The sequence below is a fragment of the Rhinoraja longicauda genome, chromosome 12 (assembly GCF_053455715.1).
Source record: "Rhinoraja longicauda isolate Sanriku21f chromosome 12, sRhiLon1.1, whole genome shotgun sequence".
Classification (NCBI taxonomy): domain Eukaryota; kingdom Metazoa; phylum Chordata; class Chondrichthyes; order Rajiformes; family Arhynchobatidae; genus Rhinoraja; species Rhinoraja longicauda.
Genome location: NC_135964.1, coordinates 31,247,892 through 31,262,353, shown reverse-complemented (window position 1 = coordinate 31,262,353; position 14,462 = coordinate 31,247,892). Strand labels below are relative to the sequence as shown.

Sequence of the window (14,462 nt, the reverse complement as noted above, 5' to 3'; positions counted from 1 at the left end):
CTATACAACTGCAGAAGAACCTCTTTACTCCTATACTGAAATCCTCTCGTTATGAAGGCCAACATGCCATTAGCTTTCCTCACTGCCTGCTGTACCTGCACGCCAACTTTCAGTGACTGGTGTACAAGGATACCCAGGTCTCGCTGCACTTCCCCCTTACCTAACCTGACACCATTGAGATAATGATCTACCTCCTTGTTAAGACAAGTTCCCAGACAAGTTACATTCTAACAATCAAGAGATTAAATTATTTAGCCCAATTTCCTTTCTACTATCTCCCAACCAATTTTAAACAAAGGGAAACAGGTCTCTCAACATCGTGCTCCAGCATAAAAAATCTGATCCATGTCATCCTCACATTTTAATCAGAGCTGGTACACACCAAACAGATCAAGTATCTCCTGTCCAACATAGAACTGTAAACACTTTCTAAAACCTAAACATTTGAAAGTGAAGAACATATCCTTGAAGCACACCCCATCTTCCTGGGCAGCATTTTTCAAATTTAAGAAAATGCTATTGCCTGAGACTGGTGGATGCAGTGCAGCTGGGTGCAATTCAATAGAAGAGCACATTTCAGTTGTCATTCGAAGACCTTCCAGCATTAACAACAATCAGTGTCGATAACAAAGAATTGGATGAGGTATCGTGCAACATGTCCAAATCTGATGATAATACAGTTGGAGGCAGTGGGGATTATGATGATAATGCAGAGAAATTTCAAGTGAATATAAAGAGATGAAGTGACCATGTGAGCAGATGGAATATAATGCTGTAAAAATGAGAGGCCATCTATTCAGATGTAAATCTATAAAGGTTGAGTAGGTTTAAAATGGTGAATGATTTAAAGGTGTTAGCATTTAAGAGCACTACACAGTGACGTAGCTCATAGAGCTGTTGCTTTGCAATGCCAAAAACCCAAGTTCAATCCCAACTGTCTGTGTGGAGGTTGCATGTTCGCTCTGTGAGTGCCTAGATTTCCTCTGGTTCTATGAATTCCTCCCATAAAGTCTTGCACAGACAAACCGCTAATTTGCCACTGTAATTGTCCCTATTGTGTAGTTGAATGGTAGAATCAGGAGGGAGTTGACAAGAGTGTGGGGAGAATTAAAAAATGGGTCCAGTGCAGGATTAGCATAAATGCTAGTTAATGGTCAGCAGGTAGTCATGGGCAGAAGTGTCTGTTTCCATGCTGAATCTTTGCAGCCCACAATGACTTGAGTGTCCTTGTACACTGAAAGTTTACATACTAACTTAACAACTAGGAATAGGTTACAGGGAAAAAAACTATTAGGATAGGATTGTAAGAAGGCCAAAGTACCAATTACTACAATTATAAAAGGCCATAATCAATCCACACTTGAAATTCTGCATATAAGTTTGTATATAATAAAGGATATACTTGTGATAAAGGAAATGCAGCCAACAGCTGTAATGGGGTACTGGTTCCATGAGAATAAAGTAAGCATATTGAGCCTAGTGTCTGGAATCTAAAGAATAAGAGGTGATCTCACTGAAATATAAGATTCCAATGAAGCCTGGTACAAGGATGATGTTTCTGGCTCAGGTTTCTTAAATCTAAAGTCTGGGGTTACAGTCGTAAAATCTTCTTATCGAGTTCACATCACAAGATTAGATATTGTTCAGCCAGAGCTGAACACACTTCTCGGCATCTGCATACAATGGCGCCTTATGCTTATTGTGCGTAGTGGTGGAAAGATTGGTGGAAACAGGGCAGCAACGTGAACGCTCTTTTCTTGTGAAAGTTTGAAATTCTCTATTCAAGAGGCAGTGGATGCTGGGGTGACATATTTGTCTCATGATGATCAAGAACTACTGAACCACTAGTTTTTGCCAGTTTTTCCTTTTGTTAAGGGAATTAGGAGATATGGAGATAGTGTGGAAAGTGCAAGTGAGGTATATGATTAGTTATAATCTCAATGAACGTTGCCTCAGACACGTTATGGAGCCAAATATAATGCCAATGACGTGCTCCTACTATTTCCAATGCTCTCAACAATCTTCAAGATTTCAAAGAAAAGTGTTTCATATTTTGGTAATTTAATAAAAGTTAATTTTGTAATAATCATTACAAAAATCAAGGAAAATTAAGGAAAAATATCAAACAATGTGATACCATAACAGTGAAAATATTTCATATTAAGCAAGGTGGATGAGTATCTGCTTGTTGGATCAGGAGTAAAGATAATTTGATATCCTGCTGCAGTAAAATAAAATAATTAATTGATAATTTGATCAATAACAGAACTGTTTTGTCACAGGAAAGAGGTAAGCAAGCATTAATGGGAGTGGGTACCAGTTGGAGTGAAAATGGCACAAAATAACAATATTGGTAGGAATCAGAACCCAGAAGAAATACATCATTGAAAACAAGTACCAGGGTTAAAAAACCTTGTCAAAAGGAGCAAAGATACTAGAAAAAAAGCATGTGCCTGTCAAAATCAGGTTTCATAGTAGATTATTTAATTCAATATATCAAAGGCAGTTTTTTATCAGAGCATTTCACAGCAAAATACAGTACTTTTCTCTCACCATAAATAATTTACAAAATCAATAATTCCATACCCCAAACACTGCAACAGAAAGAATCAAAGCAGTGGAAGGTTAATGAGAAGAGAACCCTCATCTTCAGCAGCTGCATTTGTTCTGCTCTGAAAGCTCAAAGATCAAGGGCACAAAAGACCAGAACAATGAAAGCTATGCAACAGCTAGCCTGATTTCTGGGTAGTGATCGTGATTATTTCAGTTATATTAAAAAACAACTAAACACCCTTGCCATAGCACAACGTTGCTGCTTTAAATGTGACCATCTCAATAGAAGTCTGGATGACCTGCATGTGATTGGCAAAATGCAAGTGCAGATGCAGCAGGTAAATAGGAAAACCAACAGGATATTATCGCTAGGTAAAATTAATAAAGTAGTGGGGTTATGTTTCAGCTATATAGGGCACATATCAGATCACATCTGGAATGCTGTGTACAGCATTGGTTTTTCTTATTCGGAAAAGGATGCAAATCCATTTGGAAGCAGTTGGAGATTAGCATTGGAGGTTAGCTGGATTAATTTCTGGAAATGGTGGGCTGTCTCAGGAAATGGCAGACAGGCTTGCCTTGGATTCACAAGAGTTTAGAAGAATGATAGATGTCTTGATTGAAACATTTAAGATAATGAAGTGTGGATGTGGAAAGACTGTTTCCTTGTGCAAGAATCTAAAATTAGGAGTCACTATTTAAAAAAGTACTGAGCATTTAAGGCAGAGGTCTTTTTTTAAGAGCGCTGTCAGTCTTTGGAATGCTCTTCCTCAAAGGGCAGCTGAGGCAGCATTTTAGAAACATTTTAAGGCAGAGGATTACATCTTACTGAAAGGAATGGTGTATGGTGTTCCTTCTCCTAACTCAACAGTTTGACAACCAGAGGTCATAGACATAGGTTTAGTTTAGTTCACTTTAGTTTATTGTCACGTGTACCGAGGTACAGTGAAAGGTTTTTTTTTGGCGTGCTATCCAATTTTAAGGTGAGGGGGGAAAGATTTAATAGGAACCTGAGGGGTAACTTTTTTTTAATAGAAAGGGTAGTGGGTACATGGAATGAGCTACTGGAGGAGGTAGTTGAGGCAGGTACTATCACAACATTTAAGAGGCATTTGGACAGGTACATGGATGGATTAGGTTTAGAGGGTTATGGGCCAAGTGCGGGCAGGTGGGACTAGTGCAGATGGGGAATGTCGGTCAGCGTGGGCAAATTGGGCCGAAGGGCCTGTTTCCACTGTGTGACTCTATGTTCATATGACAAAGGGAGAAGGGACCTCTGAGATGCCCACAATTATTTATATGTTCTTGTTGCCTGCTGCGTTTTGTCAAGGTGGATGAAATAGATGCCAGGGTTAACGAACATGTCTGGAAGAGACAGCACGCATAACCTTCTAACAAAGAGCTGTGCTAATAACTGAATTTTGTATGTTTCCTGCACTTGGACACTAGACCAGAAAGATTCAAAATGCATTACAATGGCTTCTCACAATGCAATTCTGGCCCTGCTCTGTGCCTAAAACATTTGACATAAATTAATCAGCACTATTTAGTGAAGTTTCAAAAGGAATGGCTTCTCGGGGAGTAAAAATACACTTTAACCCCCTTTGTTTGATTAAGCCTCCTTTTGAGAACAATTTCCTCCTGTCCTCTGGAGGTGCCGCTGCGGCAGGCACCTTCCGGAGGTGCTGCTGAGAGGCCGAGGCCAGAGCTTCGTGGCATGGAGCCTACAGCCATCGATGCCAGTGTCTGCCCAACCGCGGAGCTGTCCGGTGAAGACCCGGCAGCTTTAGTGGAAAGGCCGGTGTGGCGGCCGATGATGGCGCCGACTGACGGACGAGGACAGATACGTGGAAGTGAGGATGCCGCTGTCGAGGGAAGGAACAAAGGAGGACCTGGCGTTGGGGGACCGCTGTGGGGGGGGGGTGAGAAAGAACTAAGGTGGGGGAATTTGTAACTTTGTAAGCGCCCTTTATGGGCAACTATTTGCATACCTTGGGTATGCAAGCAAAGAAGTTCACTGCGACTTGTCACGTGACAAAAAGTATTCAATTCAACTCTTCTGGCAGGTTGTCCACTTCTCTGTCTCGAACATGTTGCACCCCTTGTGAATAGGTCACCACAGCATTTATGTATGGGCGCAACAGCAATTTGTTGAATCTTGAGTCAAAGCACAGTCCCCTTTTTTTAAAAAAAATCATTTATTGTGGAGTCTCAAAACTGCCAAGAGGTCTGGAAAATGACTAACCCATTCTAAATCCAACCAACACTCTCTAAGTAAATTATCAACACATTGCAAGTAATTCACGTTCCATAAATAACATAATTAATAGGGTAGAACTTTGGTTCTGCTTTCAAACATGGGATTTGTTGCCCACAAGAACTGAAGGCATTGTATCAGCGACATTGTTGAGATTCAACTTCCCAGCACTGTTGTGCATTTATCAAATCTTTGATTGATGCCACCAGCTGTCAGTTCTGCACACTTCCTGCAGCAATTTACATCAGATGCTATATAGGTCTTCCTAATATTTCCACATTTTTTCAGGACGTAGGAAGAGGCAAACTGGCCCATCAAATCTATGCTATTTTTAAAGAATAATTTCATGAATCCCTTTTATTTTTTTCGATATATGAATCTCTCTCATATATAGTTACCAACTAAACCCCGATGCTCCTGCCACCCACCTATGCAAGAGATACTTTACAGTAACCAATTAACATATCCACCCTGCACGACTTTTAAATGTAGGTAGGAACCAATGCACCCAGAGGACACCAACAGTCATAAAGAGAATACTGAACCACTATGCCACCTTAAAAATGGCAGATGGATCAAAATGGACTACAAATGTGTATTTACTCTTAAATGGCGAAAATAACAGGCAATGTGGAGCTAAATATTCTAGCCTAGGATCCTGTTTACTCAAGATAGACAAAATACTGACAAAGGGCCCCGACTCAAAATGTCACCTATCTATTTTCTCCAGAGATGCTGCCTGACCCGCTGAGTTACTCCAACATTTTGTGTTTATCTTTGGTATAAACCAGCGTCTGCAATTCCCTTTGTATTACATTTCCCTGTCCCTCCATCGCATCTTTTAGCATCATTCTATTTAAAATGTATTTTAAATACACGGTAGCGCAGCAGTAGAGTTGCTGCTTTACAGCGAATGCAGCGCCGGAGACTCAGGTTCGATCCTGACTACGGGTGCTGCACTGTAAGGAGTTTGTACGTTCTCCCCGTGACCTGCGTGGGTTTACTCCGAGATCTTCGGTTTCCTCCCACACTCCAAAGACGTACAGGTATGTAGGTTAATTGGCTGGGTAAATGTAAAAATAAATAAATAAATAAATAAATAAATAAAATTTTAAAAAATTGTCCCTAGTGGGTGTAGGATAGTGTTAATGTACGGGGATCACTGGGCGGCACGGACTTGGAGGGCCGAAAAGGCCTGTTTCCGGCTGTATGTATATGATATGATAAAATAGACAATAGACAATAGGTGCAGGAGTAGGCCATTCAGCCCTTCGAGCCAGCACCGCCATTCAATGCGATCATGGCTGATCACTCTCAATCAGTACCCCGTTCCTGCCTTCTCCCCATACCCCCTCACTCCGCTATCCTTAAGAGCTCTATCCAGCTCTCTCTTGAAAGCATCCAACGAACTGGCCTCCACTGCCTTCTGAGGCAGAGAATTCCACACCTTCACCACTCTCTGACTGAAAAGGTTCTTCCTCATCTCCGTTCTAAATGGCCTACCCCTTATTCTTAAACTGTGGCCCCTTGTTCTGGACTCCCCCAACATTGGGAACATGTTTCCTGCCTCTAATGTGTCCAATCCCCTAATTATCTTATATGTTTCAATAAGATCCCCCCTCATCCTTCTAAATTCCAGTGTATCCAAGCCTAATTGCTCCAGCCTTTCAACATACGACAGTCCCGCCATTCCGGGAATTAACCTAGTGAACCTACGCTGCACGCCCTCAATAGCAGAAAATGTTCTGCTTCTTACAAAAATGCATGCAGAAATACTCAATAAGTCAGATAATATTTGTAGAAAGAGAATCTTTTCTTTTACATTTTCAGAATTACATTTCTTCAAATTTGAAAAAAAATGGAAACGTGGTGAAAGATCATAAATGAAACATAACTCTATTTATCTCTCCACAGTTGCTGCCTGACTTGCTTTTCTCTTTTTATATTAAAAATATAATACGACACAGGGAAAATGTGAAAAGGTAGGAAGGCACAAAAAAAGATTTGTAATGAATGGAAGAGAGGAGAAATTCAATGTCGAAAGAGATAGTTCGCAAGACGGAAGATTCCTATCCATTCTATCTCATCCACAGAGTGATCTCAGAGAATACATAGCTCTTAGTGAAACTGGGGATGGAGGTGAGACAGCATGGGTCAAAAGCACCTATGTGAACAGAAAGAGGAGAAAACATTAAGTGAAGGAGGAATTCATCTTTGTTTCAAGAAGATCCATATCAAAAGCTAGCAAATTAAAGTTAGACGAGGTAGTGACTCAGCATGAAAAAGCGAAGCCAGAGGCATTAAGAGTAGAAACAAAGCCCAGGCACTGACATTCATTAGAAAACAGACAAATAAGCAGGAAAATCAGAGATAAAAGCAGGGAATCTGAAAATATAAATTGAGAGGAGACACAGCTCGGAGAAAAAAGCATTAATGGAACAGGTATAAGAGAGAGCATCAAAGGAAGAGGGCCAGGGGTCAGGGTAAGAGCATCGGGGACAAAGGAGACAGAAGCTGGACATTAAAGGGAAAGGATAAAGAGATCAGGAGAAAGAGCATCAAAGATAATCAAAGAGGAGAGAGAACATTAAAGAGAGTGGAGATAAAGGCAGAAAGTGTGAATGTATGTTGGCATGAAGATTTACAGCACAGGTGGTTGCAAGTGACAGTGAATGTCAGCAGGTGGAGGATAGGAAGGACTGGAAACAAAGAGGCAGTAATGACAAACGATAGACATTTAATTTTCTAAAATTCCAGATTGTCACTCTGGCATGTCATGGATCAGTTTAACTGCTAAAGTCTATTAATTCAAATAAAATGTATGTTATAATGTCTCAGAGCTGATATTTTAACACAGCATTATTTATGTGTCAATCTGTTAAGTGCCTTAATTTAAAAGTGTTCAATTTATACAAACATAAAAATCTGAAACCATCAAGAGCCCAATGTTGATTATTTGAAAAGGATAAAAGTTAATATAAAAAAACTGCAGTCTTTGGAAATACACACCAGATCAGGCCATAGCTGTGAGATTAGAAACAGAGTCAACGTTTTAGGTCGGAGAACCTTTGTCAGAACCTTCGTAAGAAAAGGATAATTGGCCAAATATATGAAGGTAAAAACTTAGCATTCTACTTCTGACGCCATGTATCTGAATAAAACATCCCAAGTGCACTGTCCACAACCAGATGCATAAAATGGCTCCCAACACATGTGGCTTGACCGTGACTGAACAAATTGAATGATCATTTGATCAATATGATTTACTTTAACTTAACATGGGGGAAGAGAGTGGAAGTTTTGTTGCCTCCATCACAGTGAGGGGGTGTTTGGAGTCACTGTGATGGATGTTTGTGTTGGGGTCGTGTGTCTTGTGTTCTTTTTTTTTAATGTTCTGTGACTGCTGGAAAATGTAATTTCGTTCGGTATCTCGATATCGAATGACAATAAAGCTCTGTATTCCTGTATTAATAAATGAATAAGTTGAGTCATCTCTTTTCAAAATTAATTCTTTGAATATAAAGCACTTTGAAACATTTGAGGTATGATAAAGTACTATATACATTCAACTCTTAAAAAGAAATTCAGCCTTAATCAATGTGCTCAAAATGTTAGAAATGTAAAATAAAAGCCAGCATGAAATTACCCAAGCTTTGCAAATAGGATGCCCATAGCTATTAGGTTATGTAGTCGCAACAAACAATCTGCTGGTAGAACTCAGCAAGTTGAGCAGCATCAGAAGGGAGAAGGGAATTGCTGAAGTTTGCTGCATCTGGGGAGGGGAGAGAGCCAGTATAAAGAGATGGGTGGTGAGGCAGGAACCAGACGTGATTAGTGGAACGAGGACGGGTGAAGGATAATAGGCAGATTGAGCTTGGCAGGGGAGGAGGTTGGCAGACAGAGATAGATGGATAATCGATGAAGGCAGACAAAAAAAGGCAGATGGAGCCAAAAGCAAGGGGAGGCTGAAAGTACCTTGGAACTCAATCTCCAGATAAGAATTAAAGCAAACAGTTTAAAAAAAAAATCCCATTTCAAATATTAGTTTCTCATGATAATTTTCCCCATGTCCCAAATACACATTACCATTTACTTCAATAATGCCAAAATACCACTACACACAATGGAACACTTTCTGCTGCAAGTTTTCTTCAATGGGACTAAAGCTGATCACTAGTGAGTCTACAAGTATAATTCCAGAAAATTTCCCCCACTATCCAGCCCAACAGAGATCTCAAAATAACATGGAAAACAGTGATTGTAGTTGTTTCCATTTTCTGAAAATCTTTTGGCAAATCGGGTTTACTTTTGCTCCAAATTTATTTTATGAATTTCCTTGTTAGAACAATGTTGATTACCTTCTTGAGTTCTTATTTATAGCGTTAACAAAACCAGAAAAGCTATTAAAAAAAACAATCTTAATGACTAACTTTGTTGGATTCATTTATTTTCTGACAGTGAACCATGAGGAAATATTTATTATATCCAATAACACTTACCATTGCTGCCATCAGATTTCTCTTCTGACTGTCCTGCACAAGATATAAAAATAATTTTGTAATATTACCCTATTACAATGTATAGATTAAAAAAAATACAAGAAAACAATTCTAAAAATAGAAGGAAAATATTTCTAAATAAGACATTTAGCGATTTGGATCACAATTAATTTATAAATTCAGAATTCTGTTTAGTTACTCTGAACTGTAGGTTATAATATTAATCATTAAAATGTCAACACAATAGATCTTATATAAATAACCTGCCTCAAATTGCTTTCAGAATCATGGTTTGATCCTTCAGAAGCCTGATCTCAATTTATGACAAATAGATAGAGAAGCAGCAGGTTTCATTTTTTTTCAAATTTGTGTGATCTATGGATATGGGATCACTGAGAAAACATTTTACCTTATTATCCTCAGATTCTTGAAAGTTGTGGTGGTTCACCTCTTTATACTGCTGTCCACAAGGTGAAGGTAATTCCTCAGGGCAGACAGAAAGCAATTCTGTGATTTTGACTCGGCACTGATGAAAGGACACTAATGTGTATGATGTGGTGAAGAAATTTGGGGTTGCTGGGGTCTGTAATTTGGGAACATATTGACCAACTCTCTTCTCACATCATGATAGGAAGGGAGGGAGAAAATAAACTGAAATTTCTATGGATAACGTAATCAGATGATCGGACGTAGGATGTTGCCCCGAAGAACACTTGCATTTATGTCTCAGATTGAGTAATATTCAACATAATTAACCAGTTACCTTGCGCCTAAACATAAAGCTCTATCATGGATTTATCTTGCTTTAACATAGACAAACTTTAAATAGCTGGGTCAGTGCCCGGATTTTTGGGTGCGTGCTGCACCAGCACTAGCCTTAAGATTCATGCCAGGATCTCATATAAAGCAAATCCAATTGTTTAAAAATTACCAGGAATCTCAAGAATAGGCCGCATTAATTTTGAAGTTAGCAGAAAGTAGAAATAAATAATACTCCACGACAAAATATCATTAAATTAATGTTTTACATACAGAAAGATTGCTAGTGCCAAAATGAGATTTGATCTTATTCACATATGAAAAGTGGGCAAGGTGAGCATTTATTGCCCATCCCCAATAGAACAATAACCTATTTCCAAATCAAGATATGATGTGACTTGGAAGGTACAGGAGTACTCACTGATTATTGTAGGTCAATGGATTATGCGACAAAGAAGAAAGTCAATTTTTAATTATTTTGCTTTGGATGAATGTTTTTAATTATATACTATTTGTTTGTTGATCATTACTCCAAAAGCTGATTTTCATTCTTCAATACTTTATTTTAATAGTCTTTAGATGTTTCTGAATGACAGATAGATTTAAAGACTATTGCAATTAGTAACATATTCAAATCAACACACCAGGCCTGACATATTTACAGTATAATGAACACTTCCTCACTATTAAAATGTTTAGACCTAGCAATCAGTATTTATGAGAAATAATTATTTCTAATTAATTTATGGAAGATGCACAAGATGCTGCACTTACTGAAATCTGTAGCAAAAAAGGGAGAGGCTGTTGGAACTCAGCTGGGTAGTCAGAATATGCGGAGGGAAATGTACAGTTGGTGTTTTGTATCTTTATGCATCATATAAAATCTAAATATATAAAAAATTATAATGCCAGCATATGATAATGCATGGGTTTTTTTCCCATCTGGTGATAGAAACTATGTCTACAATGTGTTATCAAACTAGTAACAGGTTTTAATGGTTCTTTCATATCCTTCGGAAATTCCAACCAACTATATATTTGTTTTGAAGCATAGGTTATGTTATATAAACAAATATGACAAACAATTTGTGCACTGGTAGGTGCAACATGTGCCATAAAAGAGTGACTAAATAAATAATCTGTGACTCAACCAGTTAGAATTAAAGAACATGGAAGTAGGACCTTCAACCTGTAAGAACATCAACCTGTAACGTCAGGCGGAGACACAAGAAACTGCAGATGCTGGAATCTTGAGCAAAGAACAAAATTCTGGAGGATCTCAACAGTTAGGGCTACATCAGTGGAAGAAATGGACAGATAACATTTTGGTCAGAGCTGAAGCTTCTTGGAGCTGAATCAATCGTCTGTCCATTCCCTCCACAGATGCTGCCTGACTCACTGAGGAATTATGTAGGAACTGCAGATGCTGGTTTAAACTGAAGATAGGCACAAAAAGCTGGAGTAACTCAGCGGGTCAGACAGCATCTCTGGAGAAAAGGAATAGGTGACATTTCGGGTCGAGACCTTTCTTCAGATTCGAAATGTTACCTATTCCTTTTCTCCACGGATGCTGCCTGACCCGCTGAGTTACTCCAGTTTTTTTGTGTCTATTTTTGGTTTAAACCAGCATCTGCAGTTCCTTCCTACCCAGTTCCTCCTGCACTTTATACCTGCAATGTTAATTCTGCACTTCCTCTCCTGTCATGGTTGCTATCTGACCTGCTGCATATTTCCAGAGTTTGGTTTTATTTCAGATTTCTTCTAATTGTAGAGTTTTTTCTTCCACAATTCTACTTTTTATTTTCCTCTCTTCTGCCCTCATTTATTGCTTTAGAACATATGAATTAAGAAATAAAAGCAGGGATGGATCAGTAATTCCCTTGTGCCTGTTGTGTCATTCAATGAGATCATGACTAATTTTACCCTCAGCGCCACCTTCCTGCACTAATCCCATATCCCTTAATTGATCCATATGTCTTGTATAGGGCTCTTCTGACTTACACAAACCTGACTTTATGCAAACTCTTCCATATATTTTCAAAACATTTTTCCAGCTAGTAATAATAAAATGTTTCATAGCATGCATTAATGAATGGATACAGGATACTTGCGATTAGTTTAATTGTGGTAATGCAAGGGTGATTATTCAATAAAAGGAAAAAATAGCAACAGTGTAGAGAAATAAAATATGGGTTGCTCTAGAAAATCAATGCTTCTGACTTATAAAAAAATTGGCTTACAGATAGCTCCCAGCAAACAGCACCCTTACCTGTATTTCATGTTCCTCCAGACAGAATAATTTGAAACTAATAAGCCTTAATTATACCTCAGCACTACTTGTTTCATTGTCTCACTCAGTCTCCACTGTTGTTCTTTGCCCCTCTCTTCTCTACAGACTTAAAACATTTGCTTTCTACCTCTCCCTACATCTCAGGGAATGTCATAGCCCTGAAAAATTAATGTTGCTTCTCTCTATAAAGATGGTGTATTCCCCCATTTCCTGTTAGTATTTCACATTTCCAGCATCTGCAGATTTGTGATTTTCAAGCTGACTTTGGAGACTGGTTATATTTATAAAGAACCCTCAACAAAACCTGTCTTTCAGAGAGGTGAAAGAATCATAGAAATTCAAAGCACAGGAGGTCACAACTAACGTCTGTATGACCACTACAGCTTAGAATAGAGCCATTAAGTTTCCCCCTCTTCAAGCATTGCCTTGCAAGTTATAGTTTTTCAAATGATCATCTAAGTACCTGAGATTGAGGTTTATTATTGCTACGTATACTGAGGTACAGTAAAGAGCTTTGTTTTGTATGTTATCCAAACTGATCAGATATGCCATACATAAATAAATCAAGTCAAACTGTTTGAACATGTTGAGAGTTTCTGCCACTTTCATCCTTCTCTGGCAATGAGTTCCAGATCCCCAACATTCCTTGGCTGAAGAGATCTTCCTTGACTAACCCTTTTACTAATTAAATCCATGCCCCTATTTTGAAAGCTATCTGCCAAAAAAAACAGATCCTATAATTATTTTACACACCTCTTTCGTTCTTGTTGTAAGGACGAAAGCCACAATCCAGTGAGTTTTCTCATAACTAACCCTCCACCCCTGGTATAAATGACTCATAGCAAGGCCTCAATAGTATTTTGAGAAACTTCAAATAATGGTTAGGGAAAGGAGTTCTCGGGCAGAGAATTCAAATAGATTCAGATAGCCATTGATTACTCAGTAGAAAGAATAGAATATTGAGGTCAGTTACAGAGGATCATAGGTGCAAGATGGAATTTAGAACTGGAGAAGGTGTCATGGTGAAGGTGAGCCAAGGCAACAGGAACGCAGTCAAAGTGAAGGACTCTGGAACTGCTTTATGAGTATTACTCAAATGGAAGCCAACAAATATAGGGATTATGGCAAAGTAGGAGCTGGAACACTCTGCCAAAAGTCTTGTATTCGTGTCTAGACACGAGCAAGGAAGAAATTGAAAAAAAATAAACCTGGAAACGATAAAAACATGGACCGCATAGTTACAAAGAATATAATCAGTTTGCCAGCTTGGCTTACAAATACAACTAGGAAAGGCAGATGTTTGTCAGCGAGCTTTTTCAGCTACAAAAAAAAACCAAGAGCCTGTCCAGACAACTGTGGGTGTTCATAGGCTGGTCTATGTTATAGGAACTGTTTAAGCTGACTGCTAACATCAGTATTTTTCCATACACATTGTGGTCCTAAAGTTTTGTTTCTCAAACCTGCACTCAAATTTTCTGCACTTAGAAGTATGATATTTTCCTTAGACTTTGATGCAAGAAACTGTTGAAGGTGTCATTTCTCAGTATGTGTTAAACATGTTTCAATGCCATCTGCTTGTGGAAATGGTTCAGATGTTCGTGAAAAAATCCTGTAATTTTGCTTAAGGGAAGAGAAAGTGTTCTCAAGATTCTCAATCTCCTTTAACCAATATCACTAGAAAGGTAATAGAAGGTCTTTATTGTTTGGGTCAGTTTTCTGTTGAACAGTGGCTGCATTCCTAATGCAGTGGGGTACCGCAAGGCTCGGTGTTGGGACCGCAGCTATTTACAATATACATCAATGACTTGGATGAAGGGATTAAAAGTACCATTAGTAAATTTGCCGATGATACAAAGCTAGATGGCAGTGTGAACTGTGAGGAAGATGCTATGAGGTTGCAGGGTGACTTGGACAGGTTGTGTGAGTGGGCGGATGCATGGCAGATGCAGTTTAATGTAGATAAGTGCGAGGTTATCCACTTTGGTGGTAAGAATAGGAAGGCAGATTATTATCTGAATGGTGTCAAGTTAGGAAAAGGGGACGTACAACGTGATCTGGGTGCATCAGTCACTGAAAGGAAGCATGCAGGTACAGCAGGAGTGAA

General features: G+C 38.8%; 2 protein-coding genes across 2 annotated transcripts in view; one reads left to right on the top strand and one right to left on the bottom strand.

The window, feature by feature from the left end:
* Nucleotides 1-14,462, top strand: part of tpt1 (tumor protein, translationally-controlled 1) — a 224,401-nt gene that overhangs the window by 48,524 nt on the left and 161,415 nt on the right. The gene's annotated exons all lie outside the window — the stretch shown is intronic.
* Nucleotides 1-14,462, bottom strand: part of gtf2f2a (general transcription factor IIF, polypeptide 2a) — a 73,349-nt gene that overhangs the window by 36,882 nt on the left and 22,005 nt on the right. The window contains exon 5 of the mRNA XM_078409378.1: nt 9,310-9,342. Coding sequence (XP_078265504.1) covers nt 9,310-9,342 — 33 coding nt within the window. The remainder of the gene's footprint in view (nt 1-9,309; nt 9,343-14,462) is intronic.